This window comes from Nelumbo nucifera, chromosome 4 (assembly GCF_055504915.1).
Source record: "Nelumbo nucifera cultivar China Antique chromosome 4, China Antique-T2T, whole genome shotgun sequence".
NCBI classification, from domain to species: Eukaryota; Viridiplantae; Streptophyta; class Magnoliopsida; order Proteales; family Nelumbonaceae; genus Nelumbo; species Nelumbo nucifera.
Window position 1 is genome coordinate 58,321,213 of NC_142652.1, and position 17,650 is coordinate 58,338,862.

The following is a 17,650-nucleotide window of genomic DNA, read 5'->3' on the forward strand; positions in this document are numbered from 1 at the left end:
TTGTTTCTGTTCATTGTCCCCTTGGAGAAAGAAGCGGCGGCGCTTCTTAGTAGTGCGCCGTGGTACCTGGGGAGAACATGCTTCTCCTTGATAGATGGAGTGCCTGTGCGGGTTGTAGTTCCAACGAACCTTCTGGGAGAGGTAATCTCGATCAGAAGATCTAGGTCCGTATTTATGGACTCCCGTTGATCTTGTGGAGTCCAGAAGTCATCTCTGTGATCGGGGATTTCTATGGGGCCTAGCCACAGATGATTCCACAGAGGAGCTGGCGACCTGTGAATGGGTGAGATTGCAGGTGGCATGGAGGGGAGAGATTCCGACTTCGGTGGATGTTAGAGTGGGTGAAGTGGTGTATAATGTACACATCTGGTCAGAACTAGAACCTTTAGTTAGGCCGGTTACGAAGTTACAAAAATCGGTGAAGAACATTTCGAGGGATGAAGTGATTGAAAGCTATGCAGTAGAGACCTGGGGGTGGTTGAGAAGGGGTGAGGGTGGGTGTCATGTCGGCCGGACTTTCCACGGGTGACCCGGAGGGTCGAAGTCTGAGAGATTTGGAGAAGATGACAAGGGAACCGTTGATTGCAGTAAGTGGGAAGGAGAATTAGATGATGGAGAGGAGGGTAGCGTCTAACAGTGTGTCTGACTGCGGACAGGCGGCTCGGTTTCAAAATTTGAACAAGGCAAAGAAGAGTGCAAAGTTTGACCTTATGCCTGACAACGTTCAGGGGGCTCAGGCTCAAAGTCTGAACAAGTTGGAGAGAGGCTATTGGCCAAAAAGTAAAGAGGAGTTGAAAGATTTAATAGGGGAATGCTTGCTGGAGATGGGTCACGCGGGCGGAGAGGGTAGGGAAGAACGGGTCGGACAGAAGACCCAGAATTTCAATCACAAAAGGAGGTCTAAGGACCCGTTTGGTAGTAGGGGCTTGGACCATGGTCTAGGGGATAAGAGAGGGGAGGACCGGTGAAAAATTGGGACCTAGTTTTCTCTAGTTGCTGGGCTGGTTGGGGGAGATGGAGTCATGAACTCAGCTTTGAGTATGGAGGCCAGAACCGGAAGTTTCCAAATGTGTATAGAAGAGACCCAGGGGCGATCAAGATCTTCGAGGGAAGGAGGGGACAGGCGAAGAATCAAGGAGACCTTGCAGGGGAGGTAGTGGGAAAAGGGAAAGCAGTGATGGTGGAGGCAGAAGCTGAGTCATTTGACGAAGATGTGGATGGAACGATTGTTGATGACGCTCCTGAATTTAGAGGGAGCCCCCAGTAAAATTCAGAACGATCTAGAGAATAGTGAGGGCCTTCATGGGCAAGAAGTGTCTCCGCTTAGTATGGCCGTGGTGGAAACACAAGCTCGTTGGAGTGAGAGTGATGGAGAGGCAACATTGCTGGAGGGTGGGGAAATCTCGGAGGGAGCACTTCTGTCGAGTTGGGTGTTATCCAAATACTTGAAATTTGGGGAGTTTCTTGGGGTCTCAATGGTGGGTCTCGAGAAACAGACGAAGGACTTCCTAATGGAAATTAAACATAGAATTTTACGGGATAGAGGTGTAATGAATGCCAAAGGTAAGAAGAATGCGAAAGGGAAAAAGGAGTTGTTACGTCTAACTTGGGGCCTGAATGATAAGGCAGGGTGTACAGAGGACGGTGGTAGAGGGAGGAGAAAAGGGAGGTAGGAAGTAGGGGAAAAGGGGGGGGGGATAGGAATGTATTTGAGTAATGATGAAAATTTTGTCAAGGAACGTTCGTGGCTTGGGTTTGGGGAGGAGAAGGGTTGTCATCTGCTCCGTAATAAAGGCACACAAACCAGATATCATTCTACTTCAAGAGACAAAACTGAGTAGAATGGACGCATCAATGGTTAGAAGCGTGTGGGGGGATGGACAATGCAGGTGGGGATGTTTAAATGCTTCAGGAACAGCAGGGGGAATTCTAGTAGTATGGAATTCCAATACTGTCACGATCAATGACTCCATGGTTGGAAATTACTCGGTCTCCATTGAAGTTGTAGGGACGGGAGATTTCAAGGGGATAATTACTGGGGTGTATGGCCCAAATGATGATGCTGAAAGGCAGAACTTCTGGGAGGAGCTGGGCAGAATAAGGAGTAGTGGTAATATTCCCTGGTGTATAGGCGGAGATTTTAACATTATAGGATTCCCACAGGAGAAAAATAGAGGTGTGAGAAGGACTACGGGGATGCGGTCTTTTGGTGAGTTTGTTTACAGACATGGTCTGGTGGACTTGTCGTTGTCTGGTGCTAAGTTCACTTGGACTAATAATCAAGGCGATCCTACTTTAGTTCAGCTTGACAGATTCTTGGTGTCAACAGAGTGGGAGGAAAGTTTCCCTAACTTGTTTCAGGAAGCCCTACCAAGACCTGTGTCTGATCATAGGCCTATTCTTCCTAGGGGGGAGGGCATGAGGAGGAAGCCAGGTCCTTTTCGGTTTGAACACTTGTAGTTTCAGGAGGCTGGGTTTGAAGAGAAGTTGAAGGAGTGGTGATTATCTTTTGAGGTAAAAGGCTCAGGATCTCATATTCTTGCAAAGAAGCTACAGATGTTGAAAGAGAAAATCCTAGACTGGAAGAAAAACAATTTTAAGGCAGTAGAACTAAAAAAAGGAGAGTTGTTAAGCACCATTGAAGAGCTTGATAGGAAAGAAGAGCTGGTGAACCTATCTGAAGAAGAAAAGGCAGCTAGGACTGAGGCAAAATTGTGTTTTGACAAAGTAGCATATCAGGAAGAGATTAAATGGAGACAATGGGCTAAAATCTCTTGGCTGAAGGCGGGAGACAGAAATACAAAGTATTTCCATGCAGTGGCTAATTGTCGAAGAAGGGAGAATACTTTGAAGAAGCTGCAGGTGGGAGACAGGATTATTGAGGAGGAATCTTCTATTAAAAGGGAGGTGGTGAAATTCTTCAAGAACCTATATAAGGAGGTGTGGCCGGTACGTCCAGGTCTGAATGGGAGCCTGTTTGAAGCCCTCTCCAACAATCAAAGAGAAGACTTAGAGAAACCTTTCTCAGAAGAGGAAGTTTAGGAGGTTATTAAAAGTCTAGAGGGAGAGAAGACCCCTGGACACGATGGGTTCACAATGTTGTTCTTCAAGAAATGTTGGAGTTTCATAAAGCCAGAGGTGATGAAGGCTATGTCGGATTCCACGAAAGAGCATCCTTAGAGCGTAGCTTAAATGCTACGTTTATAACTTTGATTTCAAAGGTTCAGAATCCGATGCGTACCTCTGATTACAGACCCATAAGTTTGGTAGGAGCTTTCTACAACATTCTGGCAAAAACCCTTGCTAATAGGAGGAAGGTACTTCCTGAGATCATTCCAGAGGTGCAGGGGGGTTTCTTGCCCAGTCGACTATTACTAGAGGGTGTTCTTATTGCTAATGAGCTGGTAGACTCGAAGTTAAGGAGTGGCAGCAATGGGGTGGTATGCAAAATTAACTTAGAGAAGGCTTATGATCATGTAAACTGGAGGTTTCTCGACTTGGTGTTGCAGGAAACGAACTTTGGCCAGAAATGGAGGAATTGGGTCAGAGTGTGCATATCCACTGCTAAGTTTTCTGTACTTGTGAATGCGTCATCTTCTGGTGTCTTTAGAAGTTCGAGGGGTCTTCGACAGGGAGACCCCCTCTCTCCCTTGCTGTTTATCTGTGTGGTGGAGGTTTTAGCTAGATTAGCTAAAAGAGCTGTGGCTGAAGGCTGTGTGGAAGGTTTTAGAGTGGCAGATGAAGGAACCGTGGTCCCTTTACTACAGTATGCAGATGATACTTTATTCTTTGTTCAGGCAGAAAAGGAGCAGTTAAGTAATCTTCGGATGATTCTGGTTTGGTTCGAGGTGATCTCTGGATTACGGGTGAATTTTCAGAAAAGTGAAATTGTCCCAGTTGGGGAGGTCAATAGCATCTAGGATCTTGCTGCGGAGCTTGGGTGTAAAGTGGGAAAACTCCCTTTCAGGTTCTGGGGTCTTCCAGTTGGAGAAAAATGTCACTCCAAATCCATTTGGGACCCGGTGATTGAAAGGATAGAGAAGAAGTTGGGGGGTTGGAAGTCCAGGTATTTGTCCAAGGGAGCTAAGATTACTCTGTTGAAAAGTGTCTTGGCAAATCTACCTATCCACTTTTTATCTCTGTTTCCAATCCCAACACAGGTGGCTGAAAGGATGGAAAGGCTAGAAAGGAAGTTCCTATGGTGTGGGAAGGATGGTGAAAAAAAGATCCATCAGGTTAAGTGGGACTCCATATGGAAACCTGTCTTGGCAGGGGGTTTAGGAGTGAGAAATTTTAGGCAGGTAAATACTGCTCTCCTAGGTAGATGGTTGTGGCTCTTTAATTCTAGCCCCCAAGCTCTCTGGAGGCGGATAATTGCGGAAAAGTTTGGAACTAGAAACTATGGATGGGACCCTGGACCTGCACCCTCGCCTTCTGGCTGCTCAGTTTGGAAAGGAATTGAGAAGGTTTATTCTCATTTTATCCAAGGGATTAGGCTAAAAATTTAGGGGATGGCAAGAGGATTAGTTTCTGGCGAGACACCTGGTGCAATGGTGCGTCCCTAATGGAGACTGTCCCGTCTCTATTCCTTATAGCAGAAGACAGGGATGTGGTGGTGGTAGATCAGTTTGAGCAGCGGGGAAATACAGGATACTGGTGTCCAAAGTTTAGGAGGCATCTCAATGATTGGGAATTCTCTGATCTGTTGGAGCTGCTACAAGCGATTCAGGACTATCAACTGAACCCAAATCAGCAAGATTCCAGAATTTGGAAATGGACTAAGGATGAGATTTTCTCAGTGAAGTCATTTTATTCAAATCTGAGTGCTGGTTCGGCTCAGGCTTTTCCTTGGAAAGAGATTTGGCTTCCTCACATTCCTACTAAAGTTTCCTTCTTGGTCTGGACTGCAGTGCATGAAAAATGTCTCTCCAAGGAGCCGTTAATCAGGAGGGGTCTGGTGCTGCCCTCCACAAGTTGTGTGATGTGCAATGGAGAAGTTGAATCTGTGGATCACCTATTTTTTCATTGTGAGGTTGCTCATCTTCTGCTCTGTCATTTCGGCTCCCTGCTAAATGTGAGGTGGTGCTGCCCCAAGTCTTTAGCTGAACTGCTTTTCTCTTGGAAGTTGACAGGCTTAAGTAACAGGGGTAAGGTGTTATGGTGTACGATCCCTCATGTAGTAAGTTGGGTCCTGTGGAAAGAAAGAAATAGTAGGATTTTGAAGGTCAAAGGTGCTCCTTAGATGAGTTGGTGGTTCGGGCATTGGTTACTTTACATTCCTGGCTGTCAGCCAAGGACTCGTTTAAGCATATTCTCCACCATCAATACTTTGATTTGGATTTTTTGTTTACTTGATTTAGTTGGGGGTCTCTTGTATGTATTTGGGAGAGACCGGTTTTTTGGCTGTACATGGAGTTTTGTGGACCAAAGGTTGTAATGTGTTACAGTTATACTCATTAATACTGTTAGCGTAGGGGTATTTTTGTCTTTATACCTTGATTAATGTTGCTGATCTGTAATGTTGTGTTGGAACAAGTGCTCTTAATTTAAGTAAAGGCACATAGGTCTTTTCAGTTATGTTTTAATAATAATATAAATACTTATTGGCCAACTGGGAGAAGTCAAGTTGACTCTTTTAGTTCGAACCAGAATTCTCTCTTCTCTCTCTCTTTATCACCTTTTCTTCTTCTACATAACTGAATTCAGTCAGGCCGAACTCCAAGGCAGACCTGAATTCTATCATGGTATCAGAGCTTCTTGAAGTTGCCTAGATTTCTGCTTGCCTAGGGTTCATTCTCTGCGCACCCTATCTAGGGTTTTTTTTTTTTTTTTTTTTTTTTTTTTTTTTTTTTTTTCTGTGTTCGATTGGAGATAAGGGAAAGGGCTGAAAAGGAGTAATCGCCCCCTTTCCCTTGGAGGTCTTTATGCCTCCAGTCAAGTCGTATGTGGTCGGTTGCTGTGATTTCTGAGATCGCCCTCTCCTAGTAGAGGAAGAATAGAGGGCCGAACTGTGTGGGCAGTGGCTGTTGTGTGTGCAGCGGCTGTTGTGCGTGGACTGCTTTCCTACTCGTATGGGTGTTACTTCAGCGATAAGGTAAGAGATTTCAGTGCATGATATCTGTTATGGATTAAATAGGAGGTGTGTTTCAGACCATATGCTAGGGTTTCGGCCAGTAAGTGCTAGGGTTTATGTTGGTTTCTTTGTGCATTTTGAAGGAAGAGATATGATCATATAGTGGTGAGATTTCAGGTAGTTGTAGGAGTAGAGTTTGTGGTGTGAGCACACGTTTCAGCAACAACAATTAGTGCTGCAATCAGTGTGATAGGTGTGACCTAGTGGTGTGTAGTGTGCAGATCTCAGTGATAATAGAATTCAGCAAGTGTGCAGAATCGGTGATAACATAATGGGAGACAATAATGATTATAAACCTAGTGTGATGGTGCCTACAGACTACCTGAATGTTCAGATGACCTCCATTAAATTAACTGGAGAGAATTATGTGCCTTGGGCTAAATCCGTTGAAGTCTTTCTGAAGGCAAAGAAGAAGGTAAAACACATCAGAGAGGAGAAACCCTCCTCTGACTCTCACGAGTATGAAGACTGGGAGCAAGAGGATGCTCAGATCATCACATGGTTGTGGAACAGTATGGAACCCGGGATTAGTGTGAATTTCATGTTCCTTGATACTACCAAAGATGTGTGGGACCATGCAAAGAAATTGTATTCGGGGCAGGACAATACAACCAGAGTTTATCAGCTTTATCAAGAGTACTTTAACCTGTAACAGGGCAATCAGAGTCTTGAGGAGTACTATGCCAACATGAAGAATATACGTAATGAGTTGAATCTTTATCATCCTCTCACTTCTGATGTCAAGATTCAGCAACAATAGAGATAGCAGCTTGATGTGACTAGATTTTTGGTGGGACTAAAGTCTGAATATGAACCAGTACGGGCTCAGGTATTAGGGGGATCAGTTCTTCCGTCCCTAGAAGAGGTATTTGCTCGACTCCGGAGGATTTCTATCGGATCTACTGAGAACTCTAATATCTCAGATAGATCTGCCTTTGCTGCATCGAGAGGCCATAGTGTTAGAGGTGGAGCTCGGGGAGCTCAGTCTGGCCGTGGTGGTGGTAGTGGTTCTGCATATGGCCGAAGTGGCAATGGTGGATCTACTCATAAACGTGGTGGTGGTCGTACTGGGAGCAGAGATTCAGGGGGAGCCCGTGGTAGAGGACGTAGCTCAGGCCCGAGGAAGTGCACTCATTGTGGTATGTATGGACATACCATCAACTATTGTTATGATCTACATGGTCCTCCCTCAACCTGGGCCAATCATGCCGCGACCGGTGATTCAAGTTTCAGCTTTAGACAGGAGAATCATTCATCTGACCAGATGCCTCCTACATCCACAGATGGTCCCATGAAGGAGATGGTGAGTGTTCCTCGGGATGAATATGAGAGGTTTATCCAATCACAACAGAACATGACGACTTTTGCTCACTTAGGTATGGCTTGTCTGGCATCTACACCCAATCCTTGGATCATTGACTCTGGAGCCTCCGGTCACATGACTGGAACTCCAAGTGTGTTTTCCTCATCTCATTGTTCCACATCACAATCTGTCACCCTTGCTAATGGTTCCACATCCTCAATTTGTGGTGTTGGTAATGTTGACCTAGATCCTGTATCCCTCTCATCAGTTCTGTATGTTCCTAAATTGCCTTTTAATCTTATGTCTGTTAGTAAGCTGACTAAATCACTTAACTGCTTCATTACCTTTTATCATTCTATGTGTGTTTTTCAGGATCTCAAGACGGGGATGAAGATTGGTGGAGGGCATGAAGCAGGTGGACTGTATTATCTTGACGGTGGTGGTGGTAGAACTTCAACAACTCTCCAGTCATCTCTTTCTCCTCTCTAGTGGCACTGCCGATTTGGTCATCCGTCACTAAGAGTCTTGAAGTCCTTGGTTCTGTCCTTGAGTCAGCTTTCTGTTTTGGATTGTGAGTCGTGTCAGTTTGGGAAATACCATTGTGTTCCCTTTAGTTCTAGGGTTGATAACCGTGTGTCGAGTCCTTTTTCTTTAGTTCATTCAGATGTTTGAGGTCCTTATAAAGTGATGTCATATAATGGATACAAATATTTTGTCATTTTTGTGGATGATTTTTCAAGGATGACGTGACTCTATTTAATGAAAGAAAGAAGCGAATTGTTTACCATTTTTCAAAAATTTTATGCTGAGATTCGTAACCAATTTGGCACCCACATCAAAGTTTTTCGTTCTGATAATGACCGCAAATATTTATCCTCATCATTTTAGGAATACCTGGACCAACACGGCATTATACATCAGACTTCGTGTACCTACACCCCACAACAAAACGGGGTGGCTGAGAGAAAGAATCACCATCTCCTTGAAACAACAAGATTCCTAATGCATCACATGCATGTTCCCAAACCTTTTTGGAGTGATGCAGTGCTTACCTCTTGTTTTCTGATTAATCGGATGCCCATGTCCATCCTTGATGGTCATTCTCCGTTTCAGGTCTTGTTTTCCACTTTGTCTCCGTTCCCTCTTACGCCGAGAGTTTTTGGGTGTGTCTGCTTCGTCCATAATTTGGGTCCTGGGAACGACAAGTTCGATGCCTGTTCTCTCATGTGCATCTTCCTTGGCTATTCTCGGACCCAGAAAGGGTATAGGTGTTACCATCCTGGTTCTTGACGGTCCTTTGTGTGTGTTGATGTCAGTTTCTTTGTGTCTACTTCGTTCTTTTTAGGGTCTGGTGATGCTTCTTCCTCCTCATCACCTCCTCCTCTTCCACTTCCCGTTGTCGATTTTCCTCCGTTTGTTCCAGTTGTGACCAAATCCTTGCCTCCGGTGTTACCACCTGTTGAGCGCCCACCTATCCGTCATGTGTATACACATCGCCCACGTGCACCAGCTACTACTCCTCCGGCTACATCTCCGTCGACGGATCCGGCACTAGACCTGCACTTAGCATATGAGATTGATCTACCCATTGCTTTGTGGAAAGGTAAACGTACTTGCACCCTTCATCCCATTTCTAATTATGTTTCTCTTACTCACCTTTCCGCTTTTCATCGCCAGTTTGTTACCTTGTTATCTTCAGTTATTGTTCCTAAAGATGTCCAGGAAGCCCTTGTCTCTCTAGGGTGGTGCCGTGCCATGGAAGAAGAACTCTCAGCCCTTCATCATAATCATACTTGGGACCTCACTGCTCTTCCTCCTGGGAAGCAAGCTGTTGGTTGTAAATGAGTTTATACAGTTAAGTATCTGCCTGATGGTAGTGTTGAACGCCTGAAAGCGCGATTAGTTGCAAAAGGGTACTCTCAAACCTATGGTATTGACTACACAGAGACCTTCTCACCGGTTGCTAAGATAGGGTCAATTCGTGTTGTGATTTCTCTTGCAGTCATGTATGAGTGGCTACTATATCAGCTTGATATCAAGAATGCCTTTTTGCATGGTGACTTACTCGAGGAAGTCTACATGGAGCAACCTCCGGGGTTTGTTGCTCAGGGGGAGGATGGTAAGGTGTGCAGACTAAGGAAGGCTATATATGGGCTTAAACAGCCTCATCGAGCATGGTTTGGTAGGTTTAGTGAGGTGGTAAAGAAGTTTGGTATGATACGGTGCAAAGTTGACCATTCTGTATTTAGTCATGAGTCTCCGGGAGGAAAAATACTGTTGGTGGTGTATATAGATATTGTTATTACTGGGAATGATAATATTGGTATTGATAGGCTGAAGACTTATCTGCAGGATCACTTTCAAACAAAGGATCTGGGTAAACTGAAATACTTCTTGGGGATAGAGGTAGCGAGATCCAAGTATGGGATTAACCTGTGCCAGAGGAAGTATGTGCTTGATTTGCTGGGAGAAACAGGCCTGTTGGGTGCCAAATTAGCGGAAACACCCATGGACACAAATACCAAGCTAAGCAGTGATATGGGTGAAGTGTTTGAAGACCCTGGCAGATACCAACGACTTGTGGGAAAACTGAACTACCTAACCATTACCAGACCAGACATCTCATTTGCAGTTAGTGTGGTAAGCCAGTTCATGCAAAAACCTCTGATTCCTCATTGGAATGCAGTTCTGAGATTTGTGAAGTATCTAAAAAGGGGCTCTGGGTCGCGGTCTGATATACAAGAGTGGGGGAAAACTTGAAAAAGAAGGGTATTCTAATGCTGATTGGGCCGGTTCTATGTCTGATAGGTGGTCTACTACAGGCTATTGCACGTTTCTGGGAGGTAACCTGGTGACATGGAAAAGTAAGAAGCAGATGGTTGTGGCAAGAAGCAGTGCAGAAGCAGAATATAGGGCTATGACGCACACCGCTTGTGAATTAGTGTGGCTAAGGAACCTTCTACAGGAAGTAGGGTACAACATTAACACTCCAATGAAGCTCTATTATAACAATCAGGCTACAGTTCATATCTCCTCTAATCCAGTGTTTCATGAAAGAACCAAGCACATTGAGGTTGACTGTCACTTTGTGAGGGAGAAGGTGCTGAATGGAGAGCTAGACACCACATGTTAATATAGGAAATCAGTGGGCTGACTTATTTACAAAAGGCTTGAGTCGAGGAAGAGTGGACTACATATGTAACAAGCTGGTGAGTATATATCGAGGCGGAGTGTTAGCATAGGGGTATTTGTCTTTATACCTTGATTAATGTTGCTGATCTGTAATGTTGTGTTGGAACAAGTGCTCTTAACTTAAGTAAGGGCACATAGGTTTTTTCAGTTATGTTTTGATAATAATATAAATACTTACTGGCCGACTGTAATGTTGCTGATCTGTAATGTTGTGTTGGAACAAGTGCTCTTAACTTAAGTAAGGGCACATAGGTTTTTTCAGTTATGTTTTAATAATAATATAAATACTTACTGGCCGACTGGGAGAAGTCAAGTTGACTCTTTCAGTTCGAACCAGAATTCTCTCTTCTCTCTCTCTCTCTCTCTTTATCACCTTTTCTTCTACATAATTGAACTCAGTCAGGCCGAACTCTAAGGCAGACCTGAATTCTATCAAATACAATTGCCTTTATCTCAAAAAAAAAAGGTTATTGTGTTTTTTGATGCACAAGACAATGAGAGGTATTTTTATAATTATGCTGAATTGTATTCCGGGCCACACAAGTCACTCTATAAATAGATTATTCTCTTCCTTTTGAAGCTAATGAATGAGTGAAGATTTCTTTAGAGCTCTCTTGCAAGTTTGCTGTATGGAGTTATTCCTACAAACCCTGGAGTGATTCTAGGATCTTTGGAGTGATTCCTCGGGATTTCCCTCTCTTTTCTCTTTCTCCAGTTCCAGCCCTATTGCATCAGTTTTGGTATTAGAGATAATGGTTAGTCACCATGTTCTCACAAAGTGACTGATTCTATAGGCCTAGGGCATCATTTAAACAATCTCATGGGTCTAGAATCAATGATGATAGGGTTTTTGAACCATATGAAGGGTCTATGGTTGATTTACTTGAGAATTTGGTGGAAGAAAGCAGATCTACTAATGTCGGCTATAAGAGTAAGGTTTTGAGGAATGTTAGAAGAGAAAAGGAAGTGCCTAATTTCAAGGGAGATGAAGATCGGAAAGCATTCTTTGATTGGATTACTAAACTAGAAGAGTGTTTGGATTGACATGATATGTTTGAAATACAAAGATTTAGATTTGCACGCATGAAGCTCGTGGGTCATGCTAAAATATGGTGAACTCTTGAGCAATGACTAGGAAATAGAGGTGAATATCCTATTACCAGATATTGATAAAAATAAAAAAAGAATATCGTATTACCAGATTGGTAAAAATGAAGAGGTGTTTGCAAGAGAAGTACATTCTACAATACTTCCAATTGTTAGAGATTGGGGATCGTGTAAGAGAGGAATTTCCGAAACGGGTCCAGGACCTCGACCCCACTCAAGCGTTCAGAAGAAGTAAATTTACAAAATCTGCCAGTGAACCAGTGTGGTCCATTGGTAGGCAGAAATTCTGTAGTCCGATTCGGTTGGAGCTGGCCTGGATCAGCCAACCTCCTAAGCAAACCAAGAAGATGGGGCTCGAGACTTTAGTAGAGCCGGTCTCTCTGTCGTTGGACTCAGAGAACTGAGGAGATGTTTATGTAGGTTTGACTTTCCTCTCTCGTCCTTTTGGTTCAGAGAGTTTGCCGGATGCGGAACACCGGCAGCGGCAACAACAACTTCTTCCCCTGGTGCTTACGAAAGTCAATCTGCTGGAAGTGACCCTGATAGCAGTGATGGAATCTGAGGTTCAAATTGAAAATATGTCCGACAATCTAGATCAAACCAAAGTGCTGGAGGGAAGCAGGAGAAGCCCTGACTTGATGAAGCAAAGGGAAATAAGGACAAAACAAACACCATAGCAGGCCAGGAAGGTAAGTCCAGTAATAATTCTACTAATCCCTCCTCTTGGGTTGCGTCGAAGCTCTTGGGGCTGGGGAATTTTCTAGGGGTTTTGATGGAGGGGATGGAAGTAGAAATAGTAAAGTTTTTGGAGGGATTGGGCAAAGAATTCTTATGGAGAGGGGAAAAATGGCGGCAAAAAAAGGAGGAACAAACTCAAAGAGAAATAGAGAAATGATGAGACTTACTTGGGGTTTGAATGGCAAGGCGGGGAGTAGTAAAGGGGCAGCAAGGGGGTCCAAGAAGGCTTGAGGCAGGGGGATGGTTGGTTTTGATAATATTCTCTATGGATTTAAAAATTTTATCTTGGAATGTAAGAGGTTTGGGGTCGGGTAGGAGAAGATTGGTGGTTTGTGATTCTCTGAAGATGTCAAAGTCGAAGATTGTTCTACTCCCAGAAACAAAATTGGAGAAGGGGGCCTTCTGAGTCTTTGGGATCCCTTTTTTTGTAACCTAATTTCTAGTAGAATTGAAAATTTCTCAATTACTTTAGTTATGAAGCTTCTTGATGGCAATGTTATCCAAGTCACAAATGTTTATGGGCCAACAGTTTCAAATCTCAGGGCGGGTTTCTAGGAGGAATTATCAGATATGAGAGGCTCTTTGACCTATCCTTGTGTCATTGGTGGTGATTTTAATGTGACTTTTATCAGTGGAAGAGAAAAATACAAGGAGTTGAAGAACAAGGTCGATGAGGTTGTTTGCAGATTTTATTAATAAAATGGAACTTATGAATATCCCTATTCAGGGCAACAGATTCACCTGGACCAATAATCAAGAAAACCCCACCCTTGTGAGGTTGGATAGATTTTTGGTATCTTCGAATTGGGATGTTGTCTTTCCTGATTTTAGGCAGATTACCCTCTCTAGATCTGTTTCTGATCACAATCCTATCCAACTAATATGTGGTCATCGTGAGAGAGTCATAGCTCCTTTTAAATTTGAAGATGCCTAGTATGAGGAAGATAATCTTATTCCTTTGATGAAATCTATGTGGAATGACCTTCAGGTGGAGGGTTCAAGCTCGTCTATCTTGGCAAAAAAACCAGGTGCTATCAAAGGAAAATTAAAAATTTGGAACTTGGAGAAAATATTAAATTTGGGTACTGAAAAGAAAGCTTTACCGAGTACCACTGAAGAGATTGATAGAGCTGAAGAGGTGGGTCCCTTATCTGAAGAGTTGAGGCTGAAAAGATCCCAAGCAAAAAACAGTTTCGGTAAGTTGGTTGTAAAGGAAGAAATTAAGTGGAGACAAAGAGCTAAAACTACTTGGTTAAAGGAGGGTGACAAAAACACCCACTTCTTTCACAAAATGGCAAATGCCCGAGCTAGAGCTTCCTCTATCAACAAGCTGGTGTGGGAAGATAGGAGTGGGGAATCATGCACAACGATCAAGTCAGTAGCAACCTCCTTTTATAAAAATCTCTATAAGGAAAATTGGACATACAGACCCTTTCCTACTGGCCTTCCCTTTAGGCAGCTGAATGAAGATCGAAAACTTTGGTTTGAGAGACCCTTCAGGAGGAGGAAATTAGAGCAGCAATTAAGAAGTTAGGAGACAAATCACCTGGGCAGGATGGTCTTACAAACCTTTCTACCTGAAATGCTGGGATTTTGTGAAAAAAGACTTGTTGAAGGTGTTCCGGGATTTTCATTCAAATGCCTCTCTGCAAAGAAGCTTGAATGCCACATTTATTACTCTCATTCCACAGATTGAAGGGGCTGTGAACATTAAGGACTTTAGGCCAATCAGCCTCTTGCACAGTTTTTATAAAATCCTGGCTAAAGTTCTGGCAGAAAGAATGAAAGGGGTGTTAGGTAGTGTAATTTCTAATAATTAAAGTGCATTTGTTCCCAGGAGGCAGATGGTAGACTCAATTCTCATTGCTAATGAGCTAATAGATTCTAGTAGAAGAGAGGGAACCCCGGGTGTGATTTGTAAACTTGATATTGAGAAAGCATATGACTATGTCAACTGGAATTGTCTGGATCTTGTGTTGGAAAGAATGAATTTTGGGCAGCAATGGAGAAATTGGATCAGAGTTTGTATTAAGACCCCTAAATTTTCAATCCTAATTAATGGCCAATCTACATGGTTTTTTGGCAGCTCTAGAGGCTTGAGGCGGGGAGATCCTCTTTCCCGTTTGCTGTTCATCTGTGTCATGGAAATTCTCACTCATTTTAGCAAGAAGTCTGTGGACTTTGGTTATTGGGATGGATTTGCAATCTCCTTTGGAAAGGAAAAAAAGTCAATATCCTCCAATTTGTAGATGATACCCTATGCTTTGTTGATGGTTCTCCGACTCAGTTGGAATCCGTGCTTGGGATTTTGAGCTGGTTTGAAGTGGTGTCTGGTATCAAAGTTAACCTGAGTGAAAGTCAAATCATCCCAGTGGGCCATGCCTCAAATTTAGAAGAATGTGCAAAAGTCATGGCTTGTCAAATTGATTTCCTCCTGGTAAAGTATTTTTGCCTGCCTCTTGGGGCTAAATACTCTTCCTCCTCGACCTAGTGTTCAATTATTGAGAGAATGGAGAAAAAATTGGTCTCTTGGAAGGCAAAATATATGTCTTTTGGAGGTAGAGTAACATTGATTAAGAGTGCTCTTTTTAGCCTCCCTACTTATTTCCTCTCTCTTTTCCCCATCCCAAACAAAATAGCAAATAGGCTGGAGCAAATATAGAGGAATTTCTTATGGAGGGGATGGGAAGATGAAAAGAAGATTCGCATTGTAAAGTGGGAGCAAGTATGTCTCCCTAAGGAAGTTGGTGGGCTGGGAATAAGAAATTTAATTCTGCCCTTCGTAGTAAATGGTTATAGAGATTGAGAGGAAAGCATGGTGGAGAAACCTTATTGCGGCAAAGTATGGGATGGAATGGGGTGATTGGAGATCTAAGGATCTTCATCCAAGTGGGGGTAGATCTCTCTGGGCAGGTATTTTGGGGAATCTCCCTTCCTTCTTGGATGGGACCAGATTTAAGGTGGGTAAATGGGATAAAATCAAGTTTTGGAAGGACCCCTGGTGTTCAGAGGGCTCCTTGGCAGATGCCTTCCCCCTTCTTTTCCAAATCTCCGTGAATCAAGATTCTTCAGTAGCTGAAAACTTTAGTGTTTCTAGTGACTCCATTATTTGGATTCCTCTTTGTAGGAGAAGTTTGTTTGATTGGGAGGTGGAAGGGTATGTGGTGCTGTTGGGCTGCTTCAAAGTCAGATGATAGATTTGAGTTTGGAGGATGAATGGAGTTGGAAAAGGAATGCGGACGGTTGCTTCTTTGTTAAATCCTTGGTTCTTAAGCTGTAAAGATCAAGTTAGGCAGATTTCGTTGCCAACTAGATTTGGAATCCAACTAGTCCCTCCAAGATTAATTTTCTGGTTTGGACAATGGCTCTTGATAAATGTCTGACTAAAGTTAATCTGGAGAGATGTGGCATTTAGATTCTGGATCTTTCTTGTGGTTTGTGTGGAACTCTTGCAGAATCTACAGAGCATGTGTATCCACTGCCCAGTTTCTTCTATGGTCTGGGGGCATTTTCTAAAGGCTTTGGAGATTAGTTGGGCTATGCCAAGATTGGTGAAGGAGCTGCTGAATTGTTGGAGAATTGAGGGCCTCAGAAAGAAAGGGAAGCTTGTTTGGAGTACCATTCCGGCAGCTGTGTTATGGTCCATTTGGACCGAAAGAAATAACATAATTTTCTATGGTAAATTTAAAAGCCAGGATGAAGTAGTGCAGAGAGTCGTGGGCAAGTTATTCTCCTAGGTGTTGGTGACTGAGGAGTTTAAACATCAAAATATGTTTCTTTTGTTTTGTTCTTAGTCTTGGATGAGTTTGTAATGTGATTTGTGCCTAGGTAGTTTTCGTGGTCTGGGTTTTGATGTAATTCTCTCTTTATGCCCTGAATAAATTACTTTACCTTTTTCCAAAAAAAAAAAATCTATATGTGGAGTTGACTAATTTCAAGCAAGGTATGTCTGTAGTTCAATATATGCATAAGTTTGATGAATATATATTAGATGTGACATTAAGAAAGTGAGGCACAAATTAATTCATTTCACGAGTGGACTGAGGGAGATATCAAGAATGAATTGTCTACAATTCGGATTTATGACTTAGGTGGCGTTTGGTAGCACTGAATAGACCTCTGAATGCTGAAAATATTGCTTTTTCAGCACTCAGTGGTTGTTCGGTTGCACCTCTCAATATATCTTCCTAAATTTGAAAACACCTTAGAAAATTTCAGAGGTCGAGCTACTTCCGAGCGTGTTTGGAGGTAGCAAGGGAATGAAGAATCTTGCATATTGGTGCTTCGATTTAGTTGAAGAATCAATGCTGAATAGGGCTTGGATGAAGCTTCTTGCACAAGGACGACTGATTTGTTGCTGGTTTAGTTGTAGTGGTAGTAAGGGAAAAAGCATGGTAAGAGAGAAGGAGGGAGGGAAGGGATGGTGGTGGCGGCGACTTTGTTTTTGGCTTCAACTTTATTTCTACCTTCGGTCGTCACTTTTCCTCTTCCCAAGCCGGGATGAATCAACCTTGCGTGGGGGTCGTTCTAGACATAGCAACTTGTCCAATCAGCAGTGATGATGATGGTTCGATGAACATCACCACTTGCTTCTCTTGGCTCTCAAGATAGAGAAGCAGTTGGTTACAACAAATAATTCGAAGCCAATGAGAAGAAAGTACAAAGTTGAAGATAAAGAAGATTATTTCTTGCATGTTGATGCCCGTCTTAGAGCTAAAGTTTGGAATTTTCTGAAATTTTCAGTATTTCAGTATTTTGGACAGTATTTTTATCATTTTGACCAGTTCCATGTGGGCTTGGGCTATAGCATCTTGTTCCTCTAGCTTAGCAGTGTTTGTCTTTCAATTCCTCTAGCTTAGTAATGCTTGCCTTTCAATTTTTAGTTTATTTGCATTGGTAGATACTAGTTAGAAAGTCATTGTGTTTCTTGATGCACAAGACAAAGGAGTGGCATTTATGTAATTATGGTGAACAGTGTTCCAGGCCATACAAGTCACTCTATAAATAGATGTATTCTCTTCTTCCTTTTGAAGCTAATGAATGAATGAATATTTCTTTGGAGCTTTCTTGCAAGTTTGCTGTATGGAGTGATTCCCTGGGATTTCCCTCTCTTTTCTCTTTCTCCACTCTTTCTCCTCTCTCTCTATTCCTCTCTCTTTTTGTCTTGTGATAGTTTG

At 43.0% G+C, this 17,650-nt stretch overlaps 2 protein-coding genes across 2 annotated transcripts; both read left to right on the forward strand.

Annotated features, from left to right (window-relative positions):
* The first annotated feature begins 1,328 nt into the window (after positions 1-1,328).
* LOC148800554 (uncharacterized) lies at positions 1,329-3,042 on the forward strand. The gene is made up of 3 exons (XM_088903784.1): positions 1,329-1,669; positions 1,890-2,434; positions 2,528-3,042. Exons 1-3 carry the CDS (start codon positions 1,329-1,331, stop codon positions 3,040-3,042), a joined length of 1,401 nt encoding a protein of 466 aa, XP_088759910.1.
* A 1,522-nt stretch (positions 3,043-4,564) lies between these two features.
* LOC148800555 (uncharacterized) lies at positions 4,565-5,242 on the forward strand. Its single transcript, XM_088903785.1, has one exon. The coding sequence runs from the start codon at positions 4,565-4,567 to the stop codon at positions 5,240-5,242; it is 678 nt and encodes a 225-aa protein (XP_088759911.1).
* The last annotated feature ends 12,408 nt before the right edge of the window (positions 5,243-17,650 follow it).